The following is a 23,066-nucleotide window of genomic DNA, read 5'->3' as shown; positions in this document are numbered from 1 at the left end:
AATAAGTCACTTACGATCTAAATGTGACAACAGGGACCCCGTTGGAAATAAGTTTTTTTTTGCATGTAAATGCCGAAGCTTTACGGGCAATCCTGTGCACTGTCTGCTATTTATAATTATATGTACTGAAATAAGTATTACATTCTGTGATATCGATATCATTTACATTTTGTTTCAGTCACTATATGTTATCAGAACAACAATAACATCCTGTGATAAATTATTATCATTATTATGTGATAGATGACATTTGTTTGTTACAACTGTGATATCTGAGAAATACTGTGATTATGTAATATGCTAGACTATATATTTTGTATTGACATGAAGTGCACAAATAAAATTATTATTATATAATAGAAATAGATAAAGCGAAGAACTAACTCCAGAAATATCTACCTTCCTATTTACTTACTCGCAGATTCCTAGTCCTTGCTGCAAACCTTGACAAGATGCAGATATGGTACAAGCAGTGAGACATGGAATTGAACACTTTAAAATACCAAGTTTTACACATCTCTCATTAAAACATACTACATGGTGTAAAAAACGTCCTTTTTGGTAGATTAGTTTCGTTACTTTAGTTTGATTTGCTGTCGTTGGATTAATTTATGTGCACGCAACATGTGTCAAAATTTATGAAATATCTGACGTTTCTGGAGGAAAAAAGGAAGCTCATACCATGACAACTCAAAACACCATATTGTATGAATGCCTGATTAATCTCAGTGAAATATGAATTTATTTTATTCGCTAATTGCAACTACATTTCAAATTATCATTAGTTTTCGTGACCTGAATATAATTTATTTGTGGTCAGACTCTGTTATTAATTTTTCCATACGCTTACATTGTAAGAGATAACTCTGAAGGACCCCCTCAAAACTTTTGTTGACACATGAGGTGTCATTTACCCTGTCAAATAGTCTTCCAGACACAAAAAATTACCATTTTTAGCACAACTATTCGAAGAAATTATAGGGGAGCTATCCTACTCGCCCTGGCGTGGGCGTGGCGTCACACAAATGTTAAAGTTTGCGTACCACCCCAAATATTTTCAAAGTCCATTGAGATATTGCTTTGATATTTTGCATACTTGTTTACCATTTTGACACCAGTCTGTTAAAAGGAGGAGGCAACTCTATCAAGCATTTTGACTGAATTATGGCCCCTTTTCGACTTAGAATATGCTTATTGTAATGTTAAAGTTTGCATACCACCCCAAATATTTTCAAAGTCCATTGAGCTATTGTTTTCATATTTTGCTAGTCCAAATAATTGTACTCGAGAGTTGAATATTGTTATATTATTTTGACTTGTCGTTATCCGCCTCCGAGTACAAACCAGAAAAGGTAAAGAATGTGGTAGCACTGTCCTCTTCTTTGCTAGTAACACCCAATGGAATCCGTTGGGCAGGAATTATGTTATAATAATGCAATGGATAAAAAAAAGAAATACATACATAGAAAGCCTGTAATTTTTCCTTTTCAATGATGTATATATTACCGAGATTTCTTGAGAAAAATTCAAACTATGGCAGTTAAAAAATGCCAAGGTTTAACACGAGTGTACTACATATTGGAAAATGGCGATCACGGTAAAACACATTACTACACGAAGCGTTTTCATTGGTCACGCCTCCGACCGCCATTACATGAAGACATTGAAACGTTAGAGGTTTAAATTTTTTACAACAGAAATTCTTGATAAATATGTCCTGTTCTTATGTTTTTTATTTACTATTTATGATTTAAAACAACAGGTAAGCAGTTTGGGCTAAAGAAAAATCGTGACTACTGATAAATCGTAATTTCAATTGACCACAGTTTCCACCACAGTTTTGATTGTTTCTGGTTGAGACCTCTAGGTAGACAACGTAAAATATCAAAATGTAAAATCGGTCTGCCCTAGGTCTCATTATTTAGACTACATATTTTGCATACTTGTTTACCATCATGACCCCAGTCTGTAAAAAGGAGGAGGCAACTCTGTCAAGCATTTTGACTGAATTATGGCCCCTTTCCGACTTAGAATATGTTTATTGTAATGTTAAAGTTTTACTCATAGCTTATATTATACTATCAAGCACTGAGAATAGTCGAGCGCGCTGTCAACTGACAGCTCTTGTTATATGGGCATGCCCGATCCATTTTTTTTTTGCCGAGGCTATCCGCATGACAGTCATGCCGATAATTTTCCTTATCCACACGACCGTCATGCCGATTATTTTCGTTATCAGGGGTCAAATTTAGCAACATTTTCTACTAGCTAGAAGTAGCTAGTGCCCTTTTTTTGTTCACTAGGTAAAACGAAAAGATACCAGCTAATGTTAAACAATAATATTTAATTACTTTATTAATATTTTGTTTGTTTTGGGTTTAACGTTGTTTAAAAACGGCGTTAAACCCAAAACAAACAAACAAAATAATATTTTACTGGCCAAAACCTACTGATTAATCTCTGTTAGTAGCCGATCACAAAAAAAAATTCTGTTAGCTTAAAATAGCTAGTGCCATTTTTATCCACTTACAAGCTAAAGTCGAATCCTTCCATGTTAACTTGATGCAAGCTGCAATCATGCAATATATCAGAGTTTTGTTGAACAATGAAATATCATTTATAACCATAAATGATAACATTCCTTTCATGCAGAAAAATGTATACCCGCAGAACAAACTTTATTCAAGCTTTGAAGACATTTACTTGGTATATTATTGACTAGCTGAAATTAGCTAGTACATTCCAAGCCCGCTAGCTATTCTCAAATTGCACTAGCATTTAGCTTGTATGCTTGTCTAAATTTGAACCCTGGTTATTCACACGACGGTAGTGGAGATTATTTTCGTTACTCGTATGATCGTGTCTGAAAAGTCATGTCAATTATTTTTGTTATTGATACAACTAAAAGTACTGTAAACATATGTAGCATTTCAATCTTTTCTGAAGTTTTTCATGCTAATCACATCTACATAATTAGTGCCGATTAAATTATTTGACAATTTTAGCATGGACTTACCCGCATTATGTTGAATCACGTACGCACGATTTATTGAATTAAAACCTAGTAAAAAAGTAATATCACAGCATTCAAGTATGATAACTAACTATTATTAATGAATGCAAGAATATGTTTTCTGTGCATTCTTTTGATTTATTTGCAATTGATGAATTATTCAATTAATTTTACTAATATAATAATGTTATACATTTGTTGCAGTGTTGTTTTAATATCTAATTAAACTTTAAATTTAAAGTCTATTGATTTAATATCTTAAACAATGAACATGGTGCTTTAATAGCTAGTTTTTAGCTCACCTGTCACAAAGTGACAAGGTGAGCTTTTGTGATCGCGCGGTGTCCGTCGTCCGTCCGTCCGTCAGTCCGTGCGTCCGTCCATAAACTTTTGCTTGTGACCACTCTAGAGGTCACATTTTTCATGGGATCTTTATGAAAGTTGGTCAGAATGTTCATCTTGATGATATCTAGGTCAAGTTCGAAACTGGGTCACATGCCGTCAAAAACTAGGTCAGTAGGTCTAAAAATAGAAAAACCTTGTGACCTCCCTAGAGGCCATATATTTCACAAGATCTTCATGAAAATTGGTCAGAATGTTCACCTTGATGATATCTAGGTCAAGTTCGAAAACTGGGTCACGTGCCCTCAAAAACTAGGTCAGTAGGTCAAAAAAAAGAAAAACCTTGTGACCTCTCTAGAGGCCATATATTTCACGAGATCTTCATGAAAATTAGTCAGAACGTTCAACTTGATGATATCTAGGTCCAGTTTGAAACTGGGTCACGTGCCACCAAAAAGTAGGTCAGTAGGTCAAATAATAGAAAAACCTTGTGACCTCTCTCAAGGCCATATTTTTCATGGGATCTGTATGAAAGTTGGTCGGAATGTTCATCTTGATGATATCTAGGTAAAGTTGGAAACTGGGTCACGTGCAGTCAAAAACTAGGTCAGTAGGTCATAAAAAAGAAAAACCTTGTGACCTCTCTAGAGGCCATATATTTCATGAGATTTTCATGAAAATTGGTCAGAATGTTCATCTTGATGATATCTAGGTCAAGTTTGAAAGTGGGTCACATGCCATCAAAAACTAGGTCAGTAGGTAAAATAATAGAATAACCTTGTGACCTCTCTAGAGGCCATAATTTTCATGGGATCTGTATGAAAATTGGTCTTAATGTTCATCTTGATGATATCTAGGTCAAGTTCAAAACAGGGTCATGTGCGGTCAAAAACTAGGTCAGTAGGTCTAAAAATAGAAAAACCTTGTGACCTCTCTAGAGGCCATATATTTCATGAGATCTTCATGAAAATTGGTCAGAATGTTCACCTTGATGATATTTAGGTCAACATTGAAACTGGGTCAAGTGCCCTCAAAAACTAGGTCAGTAGGTCAAAAAAAAGAAAAACCTTGTGACCTCTCTAGAGGCCATATATTTCACGAGATCTTCATGAAAATTAGTCAGAACGTTCAACTTGATGATATCTAGGTCCAGTTTGAAACTGGGTCACGTGCCACCAAAAAGTAGGTCAGTAGGTCAAATAATAGAAAAACCTTGTGACCTCTCTCAAGGCCATATTTTTCATGGGATCTGTATGAAAGTTGGTCGGAATGTTCATCTTGATGATATCTAGGTCAAGTTGGAAACTGGGTCACGTGCAGTCAAAAACTAGGTCAGTAGGTCATAAAAAAGAAAAACCTTTTGACCTCTCTAGAGGCCATATATTTCATGAGATTTTCATGAAAATTGGTCAGAATGTTCATCTTGATGATATCTAGGTCAAGTTCGAAAGTGGGTCACATGCCATCAAAAACTAGGTCAGTAGGTAAAATAATAGAATAACCTTGTGACCTCTCTAGAGGCCATAATTTTCATGGGATCTGTATGAAAATTGGTCTTAATGTTCATCTTGATGATATCTAGGTCAAGTTCAAAACAGGGTCATGTGCGGTCAAAAACTAGGTCAGTAGGTCTAAAAATAGAAAAACCTTGTGACCTCTCTAGAGGCCATATATTTCATGAGATCTTCATGAAAATTGGTCAGAATGTTCACCTTGATGATATTTAGGTCAACATTGAAAGTGGGTCATGTGCCATCAAAAACTAGGTCAGTAGGTCAAATAATAGAAAAACCTTGTGACCTCTCTAGAGGCCATATTTTTCAAGGGATCTGTATGAAAATTGGTCTGAATGTTCATCTTGATGATATCTAGATCAAGTTCGAAACAGGATCATGTGCGGTCAAAAACTAGGTCAGTAGGTCTAAAAATAGAAAAACCTTGTGACCTCTAGAGGCCATACTTGTGAATGGATCTCCATAAAAATTAGTCAGAATGTTCACCTTGATGATATCTAGGTCAAGTTTGAAACTGGGTCACATGCCATAAAAAACTAGGTCAGTAGGTCAAATAATAAAAAAAACCTTGTGACATCTCTAGAGGCCATATTTTTCATGGGATCTGTATGAAAGTTGGTCTGAATGTTCTTCTTGATGATATCTAGGTCAAGTTTGAAACTGGGTCAACTGCGGTCAAAAACTAGGTCAGTAGATCTAAAATTATTAAAATCTTTTGACCTCTCTAGAGGCCATATTTTTCAATGGATCTTCATGAAAATTGATCTGAATTTTCACCTTGATGATATCTAGATAATGTTCAAAACAGAGTCACGTACCTTCGAAAACTAGGTCAATAGGTCAAATAATAGAAAAACCTTGTGACCCCTCTAGAGACCATATTTTTCAATGGATCTTCATGAAAGTTGGTCAGAATTTTTATCTTGATAATATCTAATTCAAGTTCAAAACTGGGTCACATGAGCTCAGAAACTAGGTCACTATGTCAAATAATAGAAAAAACGACGTCATACTCAAAACTGGGTCATGTGGGAAGAGGTGAGCGATTCAGGACCATCATGGTCCTCTTGTTAAAACTAAAATACTACGCCAAAAAAATAGAAATGCTACCGAAACACCTGTAGTGCGGATAAGAATACTAATCAGCACGACCGTCGTGGGAATAAGAAAAATAATCGGCACGATGGTCGTGCCGATAGACACCTCCTTTTTTTTTCTATTTCCATTCAAAGACAACAACCCACAGCTGTGCATGGAATTTAGTGGTGAATTTCCGACTAGTACTTACTTCACTAAATTGCTAATTTCAGAGTTAAATATATAACCAGGCAGCTAAAAAATGCTTCAAAATGCACAGATTTCAAGATTTTAAGGATATTTTCATGATTCAAGGCAGCATTTTTAACCAATCAGCTGATGTCTCATTGAATGCTATGGGTTTCCCTACACTTTTTTCAACCAATCCGAAGCCGTCAAACAATAACATTTGACCGTGTGGAATTTTAACAGAACTACCTGTCTCTGTGAATTATATAGACGTTTGGATCAATAAATTTGCATTTTAGTGTACAACATACCATTTGTCTTCTCAGTCGCAGCTTGAAATTAACTGTTTTGCTTAAAAAATGTCAGTTATGATTTCTTTACTGACTTGCCTGAAAAGGCTAGCTACCTAGACCAAAGATCTACGTAGCCGGTTCCAGCTACCTAGACGAAAGGCCTAGGTAGCCGGCTTTATATATACATATCATAATTATATGAACATGTAAGTCAAGGTAGTCGGCTTTAATAAACTGTATTGTAAAGGATCGTTACATTAGTTAAATAAATTACATTTCTTGTGATTTATTATTTACTATTTCTGATTTACCTGTTTATTTCGACATATTTACGCACTCATATCATATCGGCCGACATTTTGTTATGTTATCAACAAATGATCAGAGTGCCGTTATCGAAACAGACAGACATGACATTTTATCTTTAAAGAAAAGGCCCTAAATGATCTTACTCTTGCGAGCATGATCAATGCAGACATGATTTATTAAAGGTTTCTTGTTTTTTGTTGACACACAGACAGACGGACGAACGGACAGAAAGAAAAAGACATTGTATCTTATCCTAAATAATTGGCCCTAAATAATGAACTGTAAATTTTACGCTTGCGAGCTGTGTTTTATCAAAGTTTGGCAGTTGAAATTTTCTTGTTTTATTTAACACAAATGACATGTGAACTGCTAACGTGAGTTTTTATACCTTCTAAAAAGTACTTGATACATATTTGAGATACCATGATTTATTCTTAAAACAAAACAAAAACAGTTAAAAACAACGAAAAGGGCAAAACAAAGAGCATCAAAGTACATTAAATGATGCGGCTCTACTGAACATACCAGTGTTTGATCCTTTCGTGCGCCTTTTTTTAAGTGATAAATTTAAGTGATCGTCACTTTCGCACCTCTATGTGCATCTTTAATTAATTAACTACTACATAATTTCTCCGCCAATTTGTTTATTAGTCAGGGCTTTTCATCAGGAAATTGGGAAGAGGCCTTGGCCTTTCAACTTGGGAAATTTATGCGAGATAATTGTCCATTTTGGGTAAAATAATCAACCGGAAGTAAACACCGAAAGACGAATAAAATTTATCTCCCCTGAAACACTGAATAAAATCCAGGCCATGGAACATAACAGATTAGAATGGTAATGCCTCACATGTGGTTCTGTGCACTGTTAGGCTATAGTGTGACAGAAAGTTGATACCAGACAAACACCTTCTGGAAATAATAAAATTTAAACAAAATCTTAACCATCTGTTGCATGATTTTGGGAAATCTTACCTTGCATTTTGGGAAATATCTCTGCCACAGTTGGGAAAAAATAGTAATTTTTTGGATTGGGAAGAGGCCTTTTATAGGCCTCTGTTATATAAGGATGAAAAGCCCTGTTAGTCAGTAATCTTGATTGGTTCTAATAGTTTGTTTGATCATATGAGCTCTTTATTTTAAGGCAGCGCATACTAAATGTGAAAGATAATTACGTATCAAAAGATCTAATTCTAAAGGATCGCCGACAGTTGACATCATCTATCTGACATCATCTATCAAAAATGTTTTTATGCCCCCGAAGGGAGGCATATAGTTTTTAAACCGTCTGTCCGTCTGTCAGTCTGTCGGTCTGTCAGTCTGTCCGCAATTTTCGTGTCCGGTCCATATCTTTGTCATCGATGGATGGATTTTCAAATAACTTGGCATGAATGTGTACCACAGTAAGACGACGTGTCGCGCGCAAGAACCAGGTCCGTAGCTCAAAGGTCAAGGTCACACTTAGACATTAAAGGAGAGTGCATTGATGGGCGTGTCCGGTCCATATCTTTGTCATCGATGGATGGATTTTCAAATAACTTGTCATGAATGTGTACCATAGTAAGACGACGTGTCGCGCGCAAGACCCAGGTCCGTAGCTCAAAGGTCAAGGTCACACTTAGACATTAAAGGATAGTGCATTGATGGGCGTGTCCGGTCCATATCTTTGTCATCGATGGATGGATTTTCAAATAACTTGGCATGAATGTGTACCACAGTAAGACGACGTGTCGCGCGCAAGACCCAGGTCCGTAGCTCAAAGGTCAAGGTCACACTTAGACATTAAAGGATAGTGCATTGATGGGCATGTCCGGTCCATATCTTTGTCAACCATGGATGGATTTTCAAATAACTTGGCATGAATGTGTACCACAGTAAGACGACATGTCGCGCGCAAGACCCAGGTCCGTAGCTCAAAGGTCAAGGTCACTCTTAGACGTTAAAGGTCATTTTTCATGATAGTGCATTGATGGGCGTGTCCGGTCCATATCTTTGTCATTCATGCATGGATTTTAAAATAACTACGCATGAATGTGTGGCACAGTAAGACGACGTGTCGCGCGCAAGACCCAGCTCCGTAGGTCAAAGGTCCTAAACTCTAACATCGGCCATAACTATTCATTCAAAGTGCCATCGGGGGCATATGTCATCCTATGGAGACAGCTCTTGTTCAATATATAACAGTCAACAAAAAATCATTAAAAACTTTATTCTAAGAACTTATAAACACGCCATTTCAACATGCCGGTGACGGTAACGACACTCTGATCATTTGTTGATGACATAACAAAATGTCGGCTGATATGATATGAGTGCGTAAATATGGCAAAATAAACAGGTAAATCACAAATAGTAAATAAATCACAAGAAATGTAATTTATTCATGTAATATAATGATCCTATATAATACAGTTTATTAAAAAGCAGGCTACCTTGACTTACATGTTCATATACGATATGTAGATATAGAGACTGCTACCTAGACCTTTAGGCTACCTAGACACTGCTGCCTGAAAAAGACAAAAAATAAGATATCCTCTTTCCTCGTATTTCATTTTTGGAATATTCACGTTTTTAGCTCGACTATACGAAGTATATGGAGAGCTATCCTACTCATCCTAGCCTTACTCATTTGGCCTATCAGGATGACTTATTTTATGATCTGATATTTTATAGTTGTCATCCCTCTAAGCTTTACCCTGTATCTGCATTTTACTGTTAGGAAAATGAAGATATTAAAAAATCCAAAAAAGTCATACCCTAGTGAAAATGAACATCTGGAATACAACTGGAACATCAACTGGAATTCCATCTCAGTTCCACTGGTATTTTTCAACGGAATAGTGTTGGTATTCCACTGGAATAGCGATTATTTTCCAGTGGAATTCATTTGGAATACCAGTGGAATCCCACCAAAATACCGTTGAAAAATACCAGTGGAATTCCACCAGAATACCAGTGGAATTCCACTTAGAATACCAGTGGTATACCATCAAGATTCCAGTTGAATTCCATCAAGTTTCCACTGGAATTCCACGTAAAATACCAGGGGTATACCATCAAGATTCCAGTTGAATTCCATCAAGTTTCCAGTGGAATTCCATTTGAAATACTAGTGGTATACCATCAAGATTCCAGTAGAATTCCATCAGGATTCCAGTGGAATTCCACTTAAGATATCAGTGGTATACCATCAAGACTCCAGTAGAATTCCATCAAGTTTCCAGTGGAATTCCATCTGAATACAAGCAGAATATCATCTCAATTCCAGTGAAATGCTGATGACCCCCACCCCTAAAGGCAGTGGAAAGCCTTTTTGTTCTAGTTAAATTACATCCACAACTCTCACCTGGAAGAATTCTAATGGAAAATAAATTGTTTTTCAATGGTAAGTCAATGAAAAAAATGGTACTTTAATGATATCTAATGAAAATCGATGGTAAATCAATGAATATAAATGGTACTAATGATATCTAATGAAATTCAATGGTAAACAATGCACTGCATTGACAGCATTTTTCCCACTGCAACTGGCGGGCATTCAAGGGACACTGGACAGATGATGATTCTGACAGATGGCGCTGTCTGTGAGTGGATATACATTTATCATGTAACTTAAATCATTGCGTTAGGTAAATATATATCTTGCAGTGTTGCTTTTAATTGGATGTTGGTGTCATCATCATGTGTAAAATAGATGTGCACGTTTACATCATGATAAAGACTCATGCTAGTTTTTATCAATTTATATCAAATAGATTATGAGCCAGGTGACACACTAGGTGAAAATGTGCATTTTGTCACTATTTTAGGGGACCATAGCTCTAGAAATAGGCGGTGGCCACGAAACTAGGAGGTGCCCGGAAGTTCATATCATGTTATAGACTCATGCAAGGTTTCATTAATCTATATGAAATTCCTTTTGAGGTAGGTGCATCATCACAAGATGAAAATGTGCATTTTTCACTATTTCAGGGGCCATAACTCTGGAATTTGGGAGAGGGGTGCATTGCCAGCTGGAAAATAGAAATAGGAGGTGCACAAGGTCATATCATAATAATTTAGACTCATCAATTTATATCAGATACTTTTTGAGCTTGGTGCGCCAGGGGCCATAACTCTAGACATAGGGAGCAGAGACAGACGAAAAATAGGAGGTGCACACGTTCATATCATGTTAAAGACTTATGCAATATTTCATCAATTTTTATTAAATACTTTTAAAGCTAGGCGCGTCACATTTTTTTTCCCTACACACATACACACAAAGGGATGGAGATGCAAGGACGACACTAGACTAAAATTATATGCCCCCACCACTCATAGTGGGGGCACAAAAACACATATTTTGACAAAGTAAGAAGCATTGAATCAAGAACTGATCAAAATATTTACATGTATAAGAATAAAAGTCATGAAAACCAATGACAAAAATATGACTGCATCTGACTAGAATTATATGAATAAAAGAAACAGAAAAAATATCACATTTTATAATTGATTTAAACTTCTTTTGTTTTCAACATATATAAGGAACTTACTGTAGCTGATACCATGCTATTCACATAAATCTGGTCCAGAATTTCAAACTATATAAAAACCATTAATTTTCCGCCAAAACTGGTGCTATTTTATTCACAAAATCATGAAATTCAGTTGAGTGGAATTCCACTTGTATTGGTATTCCAAATTCAAATTCCAGTGGAATTCCACCTGTACTGGTATTTCAAATTCAAATTCCAGTGGAGTTCCGCCTCTACTGGTATTTCAAATTCCAGTTCCAGTGGAGTTCCACCTCTACTGGTATTTCAAATTCCAGTTCCAGTGGTATATTTGGTAATTCCACTGGTATTCCAGTAACATAGCAGATTCTAGTGGAATTTATGTAGCATTCCACTGGAATTCCATTGATTTTTTCACTAGGGATATATACCGGAGGTTTCAGAAATCCCATGTCCGCAGCCCGGGGGCTACCAGAAAATTCTGTCGGGCTACTAATTTTTTTCAGAGCATGCCCGCCGGGCTACCTTGAAACTCCGTATCGAGTAGCCCGAAAATCAATCATTTAGTCTTCAAATACAATTTTGATAATTGTCTATAATCCCCTTGTTTATCAAGAGATACATGCCCGGGGCTTTAATTATCTTACTACCTACTGTCACAATCGGCAAACAATTAACCGTATAATCGTACCTGCAGGCAGATGTTTACAAAATCATGTGCACGAGTGATTTTAGACTGATCCAATAACGTCAAGGTCGCTGATCGGTATTGTTTAAAACAATATGCAAACCAGTCTTAAAATTATGTCATTTTAGCGCCACCTGCCAAAGTGTAGTTTCGGTTTCGTTGACCTCAATATTTATCGAGCGATCAGAAAGAACAGATGTTTGATTTTGAGACAGTTTAGTGCCTACACTGACTGTTTATGCTTTTCCATTTAAATACTTGTCTAACATGCAAAAAAATCGACCTTGATTTAGCAAAATATCAGAAGGTATACAGAATTTTGGACAAACATAATTTCGGATAAGTGAATATACAGTGCCAAGAAACTGAGAGACGATATATACAAGGTTCTAGTCCGTTTATTAAACCAGACAGATGTTTAGAATCAGACAGAATTATTATGTCAACTTTAAATAATTCTGAGATAAATTACAATTCATAGTCGTACAGCTCTTAAGGAATTTGCAAGTTTATAAAAATTGATTTGCATTCCTTTTATATTGTCATGTTGCAATAACTATCATGAGTACTCCTGGTAATATTTCTCAGTTTATATACATGTAGTTTTATCTTTTAAAATGATAAAAGGGAGAAAAAGGAGTAATGATAATTGCTATTTAAGAGAACAAAATTTATTTATAACAATGTGCGTATGGTTAAAATTATGAAACCTCTAATAATTTAATCATTCCATCCACTGTAGTATAGAAGCACATAGTATATAAACCGAAATGGCCATTGCCAAATAAACCTAAATGATCGGGCTACCAGATGAAAATTTTGGTAGCCCAATGGGCTACCAATAAATTTGCAGATTTCTGAAACCCTGAGGAGGTATTTACCGTGACACCTGTTTCAATACACAGCAGACTGCCAATGACTCTAAATTGCAGAAACAAAACACAAAATATACATTCATAAAATGTCAGCATAGCAAGTTTATGCTTTAATGTCAACATAAATTCATTATCAGAGATGTAATCATAACAAATACTTGGTACATGTACCAGAAAATGTTCCCAACCGATTTCATTTGCAATTTCCTAACAGAAAAGATGGAAAAAAGTTCTTGAAAATTTCTTGAAAAATACTTGAATTTTGTATCAGATATGCTGTACGAAGTATGAGGAAGACAACAGGTGATGCCATTGTCAATAAAAAATTATATGCTATTTACATTACTGAATTCAGGTAATGGGTGTTAATGTAGCTGGACTGGTTGTCCTGGTGGTGTTTTATCTTGTGATCTTTGTCGTTGGAGTGCTTGCAGCCAGGAGGAAGAAACAGAATGATGGAACCAGTCAGATGGAATCGTCCATTGTTGCTGACAGAAATATCAGCACGGTTGTTGGAATTTTCACAATGACAGGTAAATAGAAGGTATTTGTTTGTTTCAATGGAAGTATCGCTTACGAGGTGACCCAAGATGCAATATTTTCATGTATGGTGTAGCATTTATTGAAATTTAAGATTTGGTATTGCCAGAGAAAGATATTTTGATATGTTAAACATGTTTTAATGAAAGAAAATACTTTTACTGCATGTTTTCTTCAATGATTTAAACCCAATTCTCATTATGAATAGTCCTCCATGGCAACAGAACTAATTATGTCTCCCACCACACAGTGGTGTGGGAGACATATTGATTTACTCCAGTCTGTGTGTGTGTGTGTCTGTCTGTGTGTCTGTCTGTCACAAAGCTTGTCCGCACTCTAAGTCGAACATTTCTCATCCGATTTTCACCAAACTTAAACAAAAGGTGTTTGACCATGAGACCTCGGCCAAGTTTAATAACTAGCCATAGCGGTCTAGACGTATTGGAGTTATGACCCTTGAATTACCAAAAATCGGCCTTTTTTCTCTTGTTTGCACTCTAAGTCGAACATTTCTCATCCGATCTTCACCAAACTTGAACAAAATGTGTTTGAACATAAGAACTCGGCCAAGTTTGACAACTAGCCAAATCAGTTTATGCATTTTGGAGTTACGGCCCTTGAATTACCGAAAAATCAGCTTTTTAGCTCACCTGTCACATAGTGACAAGGTGAGCTTTTGTGATCACCCGTCGTCTGTGCGTCCGTCAGTCTGTCTACAATTTCTTGTCTGCACGATAGAGGTTTCATTTATGATTTTATTTTAACCAAACTTGCACACAACTTGAATCACCATAAGATCTTGGTTCCTTTCTTGAACTGGCCAGATTCCTTTATGGGTTCCAGAGTTATGGCCCCTGAAAGGGCCAGAATTAGCTATTTTGACCTTGTCTGCACAATAGCAGCTTCATTTATGATTTGAATTTAATCAAACTTGCACAAAACTTGTGTCACCATAAGATCTCATTTCCTTTCTTGAACTGGCCAGATCCCATAATGGGTTCAAGAGTTATGGCCCCTGAAAGGCCCAAAATTAGCTATTTTGACCTTGTCTGTACAACAGCAGCTTCATTTATGATTTGATTTTAACCAAACTTGCACACAACTTGTATCACCACATGATATTGGTTCCTTTCTTGAATTGGCTATATTCCATCATGGGTTCTAGAGTTTTGGCCCCTTAAAGGTCTAAAATTTGCTATTTTGGCTTTTGCGACCAAATAGAGACTTCATTTATGGTTTGATTTGATACAAACTTCCAAAATATCTTCAACAACAATAAATCTTTGATTCCATGACAAATCTGTCAGCTCCAATCGTAGGTTCCAGAGTTATTTTATATCTGATTACCTCCCCTGATTGTAATCAAAATGGATTTATATCAGGAAGTACTTATAGGACTTATTTGAAATTTCATTATTGTCATTAATTGGACTGAGACAATCAGGGTAGATAACTATGGACTGGTTTTATTTCAGATTATCTCCCTTTATTTCAAATTAAAATGGGTATATATCCGTAACTAATGAAGATACTGATCTGAAATTTCATTTATGTCAACACATTGACTGAATTTATGACAAATTACCTCCCTTTATTTTTTATCTAAATGAATTCATACACCTTAGCAGCTTCTAAAGTGATTGGTTTGAAATATCATTTATGTCTTTCATGGTAAGAAATACTATAATAGTCATATTAGATAACTCTTATCTGAACAGTTTTCGATATGAATACTTTACTAATATATTGTTGTATAGGCTTGTACTTTGTATCTTCTACATGCATATACCAATGCATGATTACCTGCCCTGATTTTAATAAAAATGGATTTATCTTGGTAAATGTTTATAGAACTCATTTGAAATTTCATTACTGTCTTTAGTTGGACTGAGGCAATCAGGGTAGATGGTATGGAATGATTTTATGTCAAATTAACTCACTTTGTTTCAAATTAAAGTGGGTATATCTCAGTATCCAATGAAGATACTGATTTGAAATGTCATTGTGCCATCAGATGGACTTGGACAATCAGGGTAGATAACTTTTGACTGAATTGATGACAAATTACCTCCCTTTATTTTATGTAAATGAATGTATATCAGCAGCATCTAATGAGATTGGTTTTAAATGTTATTCAATGTTAGTACAAAAATGCAGTATTTGAGCCTAGGACCCTTAAACTTGATATGGAAATTGGCCCTGACTAGGTCAAAAGGGACCGTTACTAGAAAATGTTTATCCTGATGATATTTAATGTGTATGCCTATGTGCTCAATGTCCAAACTTGAATGGTACTCAGGTGAGTGATATAGGGCCATCATGGCCCTCTTGTTTATTCTTGTCCACACTCATCCGATCTTCACCAAACTTAAACAAAATGTGTTTGACCATGAGACCTCAGCCAAGTTCTAGAACTAGCCAAATTTGTCCAGGCATTTTGGAGTTACGGCCCTTGAATTACCGAAAAATCCGCCTTTTTACTCTTGTCTGCTCTCTACGTCGCACATTTCTCATCCGATCTTCACCAAACTTGAACAAAATGTGTTTGGCCATAAGACCTTAGTCAAGTTCCATAACTAGCAAAATCTGCCCAGGCCTTTTTGAATTATGGCCCTTGAATTACTGATTGGATCCACTCATCCAGACCATCTAATTGGATCCACTCATATAAACCATCTAGAGAAACTAAACATTTTTCATAGGGGCAGCTGTGGGAGACATGTGCTTTTCGCAAAAGTATCTCTAGTTTAAGAAATAATATATCATTTAGCACTGCACTAATTAAATTCATTTTCAAATGAAATACGTAACATGTTCTTAATTTGTTATATTCCGACCTCACGGGTACATTAATTTTCTCCTTAAGACAACATCCGTGACTGAAAAGGCCCTTACGCTACAGTAATTTCAGGGTGCATCCATTTGTTTTACCAATCGCCATGCTTGACCAGTATATTTCCAAGACATTCTACATTATAAATTTTAACCAAGACACAAAATTAACTGATGTGTTTTGCAGCAGTTTTATAGTTTTGCTTTAAAAGATTGTTGGTATTGTTTATTTATTTTAGCCACAACTGTTGGAGGGGGTTACATCAATGGAACAGCTGAATCCATAGCAACAGATGGTCTGGTCTGGACCCTAGCTCCGCTAGGCATATTTATAGGCCTGATGACAGGTATGATCTAGCTTGAGCAGAATTTCATTTTATTTCTTTGATTTTAGGTTTGTAATGATATGAAAAAGTGTTACAGGGATTTTTAACTCACCAGACCACAAAGTGCTGAAGGTGAGCTATTGTGACAGGTCATTGTCCGACGTCTGTCGTCGTGCGTCAACATTTGCCTTGTTAACACTCTAGAGGCCACATTTATGACCCGATCTTTATGAAACTTGGTTAGAATGTCTTGATAATTCCTTTCAGATATCCCTCTTATATAAAACAATGGACCCTTCATCTATGTGGGTTCAGGCCTTGCTGTTGTTGTCATTAGTCAGCCTTTATTCTGACTTTGGCTGGAGGGGCACCTGGGGTCTTCCCCTTCCAGGTACTGGTACACCATTAGAAGGTGGAAAGATGACTGATGCAGGCACAAAATATATATTTTTATATCACAATGGAAAAGAACAAACTGGAAAAAGCACACCAGTTTTTGATGAACACATTTGTTCAAGGGACAGAACTCAGAAAAGAGAACACTACAGAATACATGTAAATTTTTTAGATGACTTGACCTGGAGATGTAATCCAAGTAAAGATCATTGACTTATTACCCATGTATATTTTCACATGTATAAAGAGTTGAGGCGATAAAAAATGTAATTTTCATGAGGTGTGAAAATTATGAAGATTAAATATCATATATCTCTTGTATAACATGGTGATAATTGCTTGATAAATATTAGCAGCTCTAGATCGCTTCAAAGATGATAAGGTTGTAAGGTTGTGTTTCTCTCTTTATGGACTTGAGACACCTGATAAACTACTGCTGATTTACATGATACAGTTAAAGATAATTTAACATACTTAAATAGTAATATTTCATTGCTTTTTTCAAGGGTTAATATATGTTAAGTATATTCTGTTTGTGTAATTAGATGTACTGGTTCTTTACTGGTGTATGATTAAAATCTAGATTTTGTCCTACTTTCTGTCCTTACATTACTTACATTGCAAATTTGAAACCAGTTTCATTTTGTAGTTATCAAAGTAGTTTTATTAGATTCGTTAATACTTTGAAGTGTCAAGCATTGCATTTATTCAAGTTTTCAGCCACTACCTTGGATAATTAGCCAAATTTAATTAATTTATTCATTTTTTCCTGTCACAAAGAGACAAGGTGAGCTTTTGTGATCGTGCGGCGTCCGTCGTCCGTCCGCGTGCGTGTGTCCGTCCGTAAACTTTTGCTTGTGACCACTCTAGAGGTCACATTTTTCATGGGATCTTTATGAACTTTGGTCAGAATGTTTATCTTGATGATATCTAGGTCAAGTTCGAAACTGGGTCATGTGCGGTCGAAAACTAAGTCAGTAGGTCTAAAAATAGAAAAACCTTGTGACCTCTCTAGAGACCATACTTTTCAATGGATCTTCATGAAAATTGGTCAGAATGTTTACTTGATGATATCTAGGTCAAGTTTGAAACTGGGTCATGTGCCATCAAAAACTAGGTCAGTAGGTCAAATAATAGAAAAACCTTGTGACCTCTCTAGAGGCCATATTTTTTATGGGATCTATATGAAAGTTGGTTTGAATGTTCATCTTAATGATATCTAGGTAAAGTTCGAAACTGGGTAAGCTGGGGTCAAAAACTAGGTCAGTAGGTCTAAAAATAGAAAAACCTTGTGACCTCTCTAGAGGCCGTACTTTTTAATGGATCTTCATGAATATTGATCAGAATGTTCACCTTGTTAATACCTAGGTCAAGTTCGAAACTGGGTCACGTGTCATCAAAAACTAGGTCAGTAGGTCAAATAATAGAAAAACCTTGTGACCTCTCTAGAGGCCATATTTTTCATGGGATCTGTATGAAAGTTGGTCTGAATGTTCATCTTGTTGATATCTAGGTCAAGTTTGAAACTGGGTCAACTGCGGTCAAAAACTAGGTCAGGTCTAAAAAAAGGAAAACCTTGTGACCTCTCTAGAGGCCATACTTTTCAACGGATCTTCATGAAAATTGGTCAGAATGTTCACCTTGATGATATCTAGGTCAGGTTTGAAACTGGGTCACGTGCCATCAAAAACTAGGTCAGTAGGTCAAATAATAAAAAACCCTTATGACCTTTCTAGAGGCCATATTTTTCATGGTATCTGTATGAAAGTTGGTCTGAATATTCATCTTGATGATATCTAGGTCAAGTTCGAAACTGGGTCAACTGCGGTCAAAAACTAGGTCAGTAGGTCTAAAATTATTAAAACCTTTTGACCACTCTAGAGGCCATATTTTTCAATGGATCTTCATGAAAATTTGTCTGAATGTTCACCTTTTCATGGGATCTGTATGAAAGTTGGACTGAATATTCATCTTGATGATATCTAGGTCAAGTTCGAAACTGGGTCACGTGTGGTCAAAACTAGGTCAGTAGGTATAAAAACTTTGTGACCTCTCTAGAGGCCATACTCTTCAAGAGATCTTCATGAAAATTGGTGAGAATGTTCACCTTGATAATATCTAGGTCAAGTTCAAAACTGGGTCATGTGCCTTCAAAAGCTAGGTCATTAGGTCAAATAATAGAAAAACCTTGTGACCTCTCTAGAAGCTATATTTTTCAATGGATCTTCATGAAAATTGGGTCATGTGGAGACAGGTGAGCGATTCAGGACCATCATGGTCCTCTTGTTTCTCAGTTCTATCAGTCTGTTGCAAATATCTTGATATGTTAATTTGAACTGTAGTACTGACATCAGAACTGCAGTACTGAAGGTGTGTTAGAAAATGTTTGCCCATAAAACAATTCAGTTCTTTTCTGTTCCACTTGCCTTTTTGGGCATGCAGTAGCCAAAGACTTCCAGGCCAAAGGTTGTGAGTTTTGCACAGATGGTGATGATGTCTGTTTGTGCAGTTAAGTGAACACTGAACAATTGCCTTTAATATGTCAAAAATGGCATTAAACTGTGCAAAAGAGAAAAGAAAGGATATACCTTACATATTTACAGTGATTCACATATGCAGTGTTTTCCCTTGACTTTTGAAAATGAGGGTCATTGTGACCCCCAACGTTTCACATCTGGGGGTCATTTCCAAATTTTGGGGGTCATACAGATATACTTTAAGTATTTTGAATAAAACTTTGTTTTACTTATATTAGTGATTATACAGATTTAAGTCTTTCCTCATAATTGTCTCTGAATAAAATGACAAAAAACAGCTGATGTTTGACTTCTATTTATATAATTGCTAAAATAGGTTTTAGTACAGTGAAAGCTAATAATATGGCGCAGCCGGTAATACGGTGCAAATAACGTCGCCGTTAAAAATACGTGTAAAATGCGTGGGACGTAGTCGTTTTCAACGCACCTGCTGAACAAAAACACGTTCAGCTATGTGAGCAAGTCTTAACTGCGCAGTCAAGAAGTCATAAAAATCGACTAACCTTGCACAACGTGTATAACAATTTTGGAAAATATAAAATATATTAACTATAAAACAACATTCCTTGGTAAGTAGGCCTATTTGTTGCACTATCAGTCATTTAAACTGCAGAAATCCAGAACCTTCCTCCAATATCGGCCATATTTATGCATGTACTCAACAAATGACGAAATGTTTTTACGTCATACATGTCAAACTTCTATCGATACTCGCAACCGCGTATATAAGCAAAACGCCTAGACATATAGTGGGGAAGTAACTATAATTTTAGCTGTTTTCTATTTCAAATATTAGATGTAATTTTTACATATACATAATATACGATATGTATAAATGTTAGTTCAGTTGACTCATCATTACATAACGGGGTTCCACTATTGCATATGGAAACTTAAAATACCGGTACACGCGCCAATAGCAGAATCAGTTGATTACTTCACACAGTGATGTCATATGCGCCATATTACCGTCAAAGTAAACATAGATGCAGATCGGAGGGTGGTGTGTTCCCAGACGTTTTTACAAGTACGTTTGAACGTATTTTTCTTTGCAAACGTGCAGACGTATAAAGTAAAGGATGTTCTTTGTTGTAAGAGATGTATTTTAATTACTGTTTGCGTATTTTGTGTAATAGAGTTAAGTTAATTCTTAGGTGCGCCATATTACCGGCAACAGGGCTACTTTTTACCAGGCAGTATTACAGTAGAAACAGTTGATTTGAACCACTTGGTCTTACTGTACTTGCTGCCGATGACATCATAAACATCGTCAGCTTGCATATTGCTTTTGAGCCATTTTTTTTAGTAAACAGCACACTGGTACTACTGGTAGTATTAGGGAGCAGCGAAAACAAGTGTTACAAAGTGTTAATCAGTCAAAGTATCAGACTGGGTATTAAATTTGTGAAATGTGAATCGACACAAATGTAGAAAATTGGTGACACAGTCTGCATATAATTATGAAACTGAAAGTACATTTTCAGAAAATCGCTATTTGTAAACAATTGGCCTGATTTAGATTTTCAAGAAATTGCGTCCACTGTGACGCACAGATTTTATTTTTACGGGTCATTTATCAGAAAAGTGCGACTATGACGCAGGATTTGTGCGTCAGGGAAAACCCTGCATATGACCATTATAGATAGACAGTTCATGAAGCAGCAGTGGCATAAAGGTTGTAACCCTGTGTTGAGTATGCAGTAATAACTTATTGCGCTTCCTCAAGCTTGAGAAACCTGATATCATACACCTAGATTTTCTCTATTCCTGCCAACCTTTGTCAAAAACATAGTTCTCACTTGTCTGCCATTAGTGAAAATGATTATTGTAATATAAATTTTGCATATTTGTGATTTTTATTTACACACATATAGGTGGTCTTATATATGCGAAGCCAATGAGGGATAAATGCTACATGACAATGTTGGATCCGTTCCATGAGAGATTTGGAAATGTCATTGTGATGTTGGTGTACTTAGCTTCACTGTGTGGTGATCTCTTCTGGACAGCATCCATTCTTTCTGCACTGGGTAAGTCAGGGGTGAATACTGTCAGCACTGGTTGAGTCAGGGTTGTATATGGTCTGCACTGGGCAAGTCAGGGTTGAATACTGTCAGCACTGGGTAAGTCAGGGTTGTATATGGTCTGCAGTGGGTAAGTCAGGGGTGTACACTGTCAGCATTAGGTAAGTCAGGGGTGTACACTGTCAGCACTGGGTAAGTCAGGGTTGTATATGGTCTGCACTGGGTAAGACCTGGGACCTGGTTGTTTATTGTCAGCACTGGGCTATAAGCCAGGGTTGTATACTTTCTATACTGGTAGATTAGGGTTGTATGCTGTCTCCTTTGATGATGGAGGAAGACACCAGATGCCCCTCCGTGCATTTTCTCATCATGAGTGGGCACCTTGGTATAACCACCGACCTTCAGTAAGCCAGCTGGATTGCTTTCTCACCTGAAGAATTCAATGCCCCTAGTGAGGCACGAACCCACATCGATGAGGGGCAAGTGATTCTAAATCAGCGACCTTAACCACTCAGCCCTCTAGGAGGCCCCCAGTCTGTGATGGTTATCTTGACATTTTGTAAGTTTTCTGTACAGGTGCTTTTTTGACCTGCACAAAAGTAGGCAAAGCTTTATATATATATACAGGAAGAGAGCTTGTCTGATCTACTGAATGGAATAAATCAGAAGATTGATAATCAACCCCTGATTCTGAAGTATGTGAATATTTAATCTGTTAATTTTGATTTTTGATATTTAATAATTTTTAGCTCTACTATTCAAAGAATAGGTTGAACTATTGGACTCACCCATGCGTCAGCGTCCCGATTTGGTTAATTATTTGTATGTAAGCTGGTATCTCAGTAACCACTTGTGGGAAAGGATTGAAACTTCACACACTTGTCCACTGCCATGAGCTGATATGCACTGTACATGTTCCGTAACCCTGTTTTGCATTTTTACAAAATTATGCCCCTTTTTCAACTTTTATATTCATAGAGGATATCACGAGTGTCTTTTCATATTGAATTTATTAAACGAGTTGAATAAAATGATAAAATGCAAGGTTCTGCCGAGCATTTTATTCACCTTGTTTAATAAATTCAATGTGGAAAATCACAAATGTAACATTCTTTTTATCACATGTTAGCTTTTCCAGCTGAAACATAAAAAGAATCTACTTTCTTTAACTATTATAAACAAGGCAGTTTGACCAACGTCTCCTATTCTTTAAACGATGTTGACATCAAAGCTTTATTACATAAGTGTATTATCATTTTTAGCTCATTTGATTTTTAAAAAAAAAAAATGAGTTATTGTCATCACTTGGCCGGCATCGGCATTGCCTGGTTAAGTTTTATGTTTAGGTCAGCTTTTCCTCTAAACTGTCAAAGCTATTGCTTTAAAACTTGCAACACTTGCTCACGATCATTAGCTGGCTCTGTACAGCAAGAAACATAACTCCATCCTGCTTTTTGCAAGAATTATGGCCCCTTTTGGTCTTAGAAAATATCAGATTTCATGGTTAAGTTTAAATTTATGTTTAGGTCAACTTTTCTCCTAAACTATTAAAACTATTGCTTTGAAACTTGCAACACTTGTTCACCATCAAAAGCTGACTCTGTACAGCAAG

At 36.3% G+C, this 23,066-nt stretch overlaps 1 protein-coding gene across 1 annotated transcript in view; it reads left to right on the top strand.

Moving 5' to 3' along the window:
- The first annotated feature begins 592 nt into the window (after positions 1–592).
- Positions 593–23,066, top strand: part of LOC123561034 (high-affinity choline transporter 1-like) — a 45,776-nt gene continuing 23,302 nt past the window's right edge. The window contains exons 1-4 of the mRNA XM_053516544.1: positions 593–705; positions 13,155–13,332; positions 16,411–16,518; positions 21,305–21,460. Coding sequence (XP_053372519.1) covers positions 13,158–13,332; positions 16,411–16,518; positions 21,305–21,460 — 439 coding nt within the window. The 5' untranslated portion in view covers positions 593–705; positions 13,155–13,157. The remainder of the gene's footprint in view (positions 706–13,154; positions 13,333–16,410; positions 16,519–21,304; positions 21,461–23,066) is intronic.

The sequence above is a fragment of the Mercenaria mercenaria genome, chromosome 10 (genome assembly GCF_021730395.1).
Source record: "Mercenaria mercenaria strain notata chromosome 10, MADL_Memer_1, whole genome shotgun sequence".
Lineage (NCBI taxonomy): Eukaryota > Metazoa > Mollusca > Bivalvia > Venerida > Veneridae > Mercenaria > Mercenaria mercenaria.
Note: the sequence above shows the minus strand (reverse complement) of the source record. Positions and strands in the feature narration are given on the sequence as shown.